This window comes from Neomonachus schauinslandi, chromosome 10, assembly GCF_002201575.2.
Source record: "Neomonachus schauinslandi chromosome 10, ASM220157v2, whole genome shotgun sequence".
Taxonomy (NCBI): Eukaryota; Metazoa; Chordata; class Mammalia; order Carnivora; family Phocidae; genus Neomonachus; species Neomonachus schauinslandi.
The window spans coordinates 38,212,199-38,218,727 of NC_058412.1; the positions used below are offsets into that span (position 1 = coordinate 38,212,199).

Here is a 6,529-nt window from a genome sequence, read left to right on the forward strand (position 1 = left end):
ACAGACAGACACACACACAGACATAGACACACACACACATAGACACACAGACACACAGACATAGACACACACACAGAGACACACACACAGAGACACACACACAGACACACACACAGACACACACAGACATAGACATACACACAGACACACACACACAGACACACACACACACTTCACTTGAACCATCAACCCAAATGTGTTTCTGGAAAAATACTGAGCCCTGTTCCCCAGAAGATACTGGTGACAAACAGAAAGCGTCATCTGCTCCTACCCACAGAACAAAGGCGGCAAACCACCACGCTAGAGCTGCCCGCGCTACTGGGGTTGCTTGGTCTCAAATACGTCAAGTAACAGAAAGAGCCTGAGGAGAGGCACCTAATGGGATCGGGGGATCAGAGCAGGAAGCTGCCCCACGGGGTCACAGTAGTAAAGGAAATCAGAGTCCATATGCAGAAGGGCACAGTCTTGGGGAGCATGAGGTGGAGATAGAATGAGGTAAAGTATCTATGCCCCACGACTTTGCCTAAAGGATTTCAGGTCGGTTACAACAAAAAATGACACAAAAGGCAAATACACCAGGGCCACCAAGTTGCGGGTGCCGAAACTGGGTCTGTGTGTGCTGGGATTCTAGAGAAGTAGAGAAGCAGCGAAGCCAGCTGCACCAGAGGGAATACTCCAAATACCCTGGCACCAACGCCTCTGCCCCCCACGGTGATGTAAAGAAACAACCCCAGGCGCTCATCTTGAGGGGGGCACCCAGCTAGAGCCCACAGCTTGTCGTCATGAATGAAACCACACGGCCACACGGCCCTGGGGAAGGGCCTGCTCCCTAAGGCTTCGGGCTGTCCCTGGAGATGACATTGAGAGCAATGGTGTGGTCGCCTCTAGGCTTCAGGGGACTCCGAAACCCGAGCAGGGCAAGAAAGGCCAGGCCAAGCCATACAAGCGGCCAATATATGAAGATAGGCTGACGCTGACAAATCATCGGGGAATGCAAGTGAAGTATCATGTTAAACCCACTACACTGGCAAAAACTAAACACTTGGGTAATACTGAGGGTCGGCAAGGGGCACAGCTGGTGGTTAGGAATGAAAATCAGTGCAGGCTTTTTGGAAGGCTCTTCACAGTGTCTATCACAACTTTAAACGGACATAGTTGATGGTTTGGTGGTTCCTGTTTTCAGTGTCTGCCTCAGGCTGCCTCCTACATTAGGAAAAATGTACCAGGATATTCTCTGCAGTTATTTGTAAAAGTAAAACATAGGAAACAAACAAAATGCCCATCTGATGGCTGAATAATCCATGGTATGTCCAAACTGCAAATGTTACTCTGCTAGGAAAAGTGTGTGCTGAGATATTTTTTTAAAAAGATTTTATTTGTTTATTTTAGAGAGAGGTGGGGGAGGGGCAGAGTGAGAGGGAGAGAGAGTCTCAAGCAGACTCTGTGCTGAGCGTGGAGCCCGACTCGGGGCTCAGTCTCACGACCCTGAGATTACGACCTGAGCCAAAACAAAGAGTCAGACGCTCAATGGACTGCACCACCCAGGCGCCCCCTGATATATTTAAGTGAAGAAAAAAATGGTTTGCCAAACAATTTGTACAGTATAATCCACTGTATGCTTTAAAAAAAACCTGTATGTGTTTGTGTAAATTATGCATGTGTAAATGCAAAGAGAAAGGTACCAAATTAACCATGGCATTTTTTTCCTGTGAAGGAGCTAGCATGCCAAGGAGCACTCTAACCATATACTTGAATCCTTTACAAGGAAAATATATTCAGCAATCTCTTGTGTAGTTAAAATAAAAGCTTTAAAAATAAATAGTAAAAATCTCTTTACCGGGCATGAAAATTATCTCCTTTCAACATAAGTAGCTCCTGAGTTTAATTAATTTTTAAAATGATGATGCGGGACATAACATTTTCCATGTAAAATTATCTCAGTGTGTTTAAAGTACCTAGAAAGAAAGAGAAGAAAAAATATGCAAACAGTGGTATCCTCTGGGAGGTGGGACTTCCGGTTGATTTTTCCCTCTTTGTATTTTTATGTGCATGCCTCAGATGTTCAGTAAGTGTGTCTTTTCCAGGCCCCTCCTGTGGCCCCCTCACCCTCGGCCTCCTGGTGGCCGGAGTCCTGCTTCTGCTGGTGTCCTTGGGAGTGGCCATCCACCTACACTGTAAGTTTTGCCCTCTTGGGCCACCATAGTGACTCTTTTGCTGTCGGAGGTGTCCCTGAGCGTCCATCCTTCTCTAGGGAAGACGGACAGATGGCAGAAGTCTACACCTGCCCCCAGCCCATGGCTGCAGAGGTTCAGGGATCAGAGACCACCCTGTCTCTGGAGTCAGACAGACCTGGGTTTGAAGCCAACCCCACTATTTGCCCATCTAGGGACCTTGGCCTCTCTGAGCCTCAGCCGCCCCATCCAGGAGTAACAGTGTTACCTACCGCCCAGGGTTGCTGTTTGTAAGGTCCTGCCCTGAGGGCCCAACATGGGGTATGAGCTCAGTCAGTGGGAACTCCCATGAGCAGTCGGGATGCAAGCAGTACACAGAAGACATTGCACTGGGGTTTGGGTTACGTTCCCAGAAGCTTGAACTCCTCCTCCTCTGCGAGGCTGCAGGAAGACTGATGACTGTCTCTCCCGGCCGCCCTGGAGATGAGATCATGTCCTGCTCTGGGCTCCCAGGCTTCATCAGAAAGGGGGAGCTGCAGGGGAGGCCCGCATGGCTGCCCAAGAGCCCCGGGCTCTACCCTTGGCCCTTCTGCTCACCTGTGCCACCACGAGCAAGTCACTGACCCTCTCTGGGCTTCAATAAAATAGGAGAGGGTGGCTCACAGAGGCATGGACTAGATCAGTGACGCTTTTATAGGTCACAGACCCCTTTAAACTTGTGATAGCAGTTACAGACCCTCTCCCCAAAGAAATGTGTCATGTGCACATTTTTGCATAACATTACCATTCACGACAGGATCCATTTGCCCCCATTAAAGTTCAGTGGTCTGCAAACCTTTTTTTTTTTTTTTAAAGATTTTATTTATTTTTTTGACAGAGAGAGACATAGTGAGAGCAGGAACACAAGCAGGGGGAGTGGGAGAGGGAGAAGCAGGCTTTCTGCAGAGCAGGGAGCCCGATGTGGGACTCGATCCCAGGACCCTGGGATCATGACCTGACCTGAAGGCAGACACTTAACAACTGAGCCACCCAGGCGCCCTCTGCAAACCTTTTTGATCAAGGATCTCATTAGTAAAAAATTGTTAAATTATGAACCCCAGCTGCAAATAGATCTCATTATTAAAAAAAAAAAAAGTTGAATTTTAAACTCTAACTGCAATTAGGTGTATTTATTTCATATATTAAGTATGTTATCAAATGTGCTTCATAACTGAAAAGTAATAAAAGATGAGATAGACCTGTAAATAAACATGCTTACACTTCCTTCCCGCATCCCTTGCGATTCCCCCGAATGCACACACTCTAGCTTGAGAACCATCTGTCTGCACACCTCTCATTCCTGACCTGCTGGAAAGGGCAAACTGTCACGTTTAAGGACACACAGACCAGAGTAGATTCACTAAGTTCGAATTCTGGCTTTACTGCTTACTAGCTGCACGACTTTGGGCAAGTTACTCCGTGCCACGCATGCTCTGTGACTCAGTTTCCCCATATACCCAATGGAGGTACTAAGAGGAGTAGTCATTGGCTTGCTGTGAGCGTGAAGGGAGTTAAAGCACATAAAGTTGGAGCACAGCCTGGAGCCAGGGAAGTGGTCTGAGGTCCTGGCTGCCCCCGTCATCTCCCTCCTCGCTCTCTGGGGCTGGGAGTCAGCGGCCCACCGCCCACACCAACCCACGTCCTTGTTTTCTTCTTCCAGGCCTGCAGAGGAGAGCCCGGCTTCGCCTCCTGAAACAGTAAGTGCTTGGGGCCTCGAAAAAGTGCCTGTGACGCGGCCCTGGGTGTGGTCCTGGCTTCCTCAGCCCCCTCTGTTGCCACAGCCTCCACTTGCGGGGATCCCAAGCCAGACCCCGCCTGCAAAAAAATCTCAGACTGTATAAATAGATGGAGCCATAGAGTTCAGGAGGAGAGATCGTCTAAACAAATGAAAATACTGGGTATTTCAAGCACGGAGAGACTTAGCTCTTAGCTCTCCTAATGATCACAATCAACTCTTCAAGCACAGAATACAGTAGGATGCCCCAAACTCTTTCCCTCCCAGCATTTCATTTGACTTGGTCCTGCAAGGACATAGGAGGGTTACTGTTAGAGACCAGCTGAAAGACTTGCTCCAAGCATTTGGGATAGTAAAGAGCAGGACTGGATCGGAAGACAAGTTGGTTCACTGCTTCCTTCCCTGCTCGTGTGGGGCGTTGGGCTGCCTTGGTCCTGTCTTCCACCCTGGACCCCACCTGTGTCCCAGGAGTTGGCAAATCAAAAGGCACATGGACATGGGAGCTAAAAAGCCCCGGCTCTGCAGGCCACTGAGCTGCGTAAGCACAGGCAGATACCCAGAGGCTGAGGCCCTGAGAGGCCGGCGGCCAGAGGCTGCTCCCAGCCTCAGGGACTGCCAGGCCTCAGCCGGACCATGAGCAGTGCTCTTGGATTGCTTTTTCGTCCTCAAAATACCGTTCCACATCTACCTCTCTCATTAATGACAATCCCCTCCATCTAGAGGTGTTTGGAGAAAAAAGAAAGCCCATCAAGCCTCTAGATTGAAGAGGGCAAAAGGGCATGGTGCTCAAGAGCTCGGGCTGGGGGGTTTGAATCCTGTCTGCCGCTCTTCAACCGTGGGACCATAGGCGAGTCACTTCACCCCTCTGAGCCTCTGATTCCTCATCTGTGAAATAGGCTAACAGTACCAACCTCATGGCTCTTGTGAGGACTTACTGGGGTGATACCCATAAAGTGCTCAGCCCTGGTCCCACGGAGTCGAAGCACAAACTCATGTCACTTACAAAAAGTCAACTCTACCATCCAAACAACCAAGGAACAAAATGTACTCCTAAATACTTGAAAATTTAAACTCCAGATAAACTCTGTATTATATTCTCGACATTATTATATGCATTGTATTTGTCTATATATTTGCTTGACTAAAGATAGTCACTGAAACATGCCTGCTGTCTTTTATGGGTGATTTTCAATGATAATTTTGATTGTGTACAGTTTTCACAATTTTATGTGCTGGATTTAGAAGTTAGCCCCTACCTAAGAGACGGTAACCTGAGTGTGTTTGTCTGAGCCTAGATCTGCAGAATGTTCTGTTCAACATCTTCCCCATGGTGACCTCTAATGGAGAATGAGTCCCCATCGGGGTACTGGCCCCACTCAGCCCTTCATTTTAACTTGTTCCCCAGTGATCTGATGCCAGTTTTAGGGGACCTCTGAGGATCCACTGAGGTGGGGAAGGAGTTGGGGATGAACATGGGAGCGGTGAGCTTGCTCACCCTCTGCTCACAGTGCTGCTGCCATTGACTACCTGTAGTTACGCTCGCCAGTGAGACATCATTTGAACAAAAGGGTTTGTGGCTAAAACAAAATTTAGAAATCCCGTCTCGTTTTGCTACCACGATCCAGGTGTGGGCGAAAGAGTCCATGGGCCTCACGGATCAGCTATTCCAAACTCAAGTTGCGATTTGGGGCAGACGCTCCCCAGCCCGAAACTGAGCCTGGAAAATCTTTCCATCAGCAAGCCACCTTCTTCTGGCCGCTTAGTGTAGATTTGTGAATAGCTTCTCTTAGAAGGTACTACAGGAAGTAACACTATTCAAAGCTAGAGTTCTTTGGACTTTGTTTTTTGAGCTTCTTAAATTTTTTTTTTAATGACTAAGTTGGGCCCTAAAAACATACTAACAGAAAACTCCTGGCCCGGGGCTCCTTACTGGAAGTGCAACCCTGCATCCTAACCTGTCATTTGTCTTTGTTACAGGAAATTCATATCACTTCCCTGACAATAAGTGGTGTCTCAACTTGCTGTTGTTTTCAGGTGTTATAAATGAGCAAAAAATATGCTTTTGGGGTCCTGCTACAAAAATACGTTTGGTCAGTAACGAGCGAGATCTGGAAAAATGAGAGAGAAGAGCCACGCTCAACTCACTCTGCAGTGGAAATTTCGCTGGCCTGCCGAAGTTGCCTGCTTTTAACTATTGCAAGTTCTTTCTGTGGGCCTCACGCATGGGAGCAACATGTTACTTGGTCATCGGGAGCCACAGCGAGAAGGCTTCAGAGCCCCCAAACACTTCCTGCAACTCGGGGGCACACTGGAGGATGCTGCCATGACACCACTTCCAGCTCCCATACTCCCCCTGGGCTGGGCTGGGACCTTTGTGTTGGCCGTCCAGCCCCTGTCTCGCAAGTTGCTTTGCCCTGGTAGGGCACTGACGTGGAGTCCTGAGTCTCTCATGGGATGGCGCTGGGCTGGCTCCTCCTTGGTCTTCCCAGGCTGGGGCTGACTGCCCTCACTGAGAGCCCCAGAGACCAGACCCAGCTTGGAAACCAGCTTTCTGTGAAGGGCTGACCTGATTCCTGTAGTGATT

The 6,529-nt window shown here is 48.8% G+C and overlaps 1 protein-coding gene across 1 annotated transcript in view; it reads left to right on the plus strand.

Moving 5' to 3' along the window:
* Positions 1-6,059, plus strand: part of CD8B (CD8b molecule) — a 13,895-nt gene extending 7,836 nt beyond the window's left edge. Inside the window, exons 4-6 of the mRNA XM_021697566.2 lie at positions 2,085-2,174; positions 3,871-3,907; positions 5,980-6,059. Of these exons, the coding sequence (XP_021553241.1) occupies positions 2,085-2,174; positions 3,871-3,907; positions 5,980-5,992 (140 nt within the window). The 3' untranslated portion in view covers positions 5,993-6,059. The remainder of the gene's footprint in view (positions 1-2,084; positions 2,175-3,870; positions 3,908-5,979) is intronic.
* Positions 6,060-6,529: the final 470 nt, after the last annotated feature.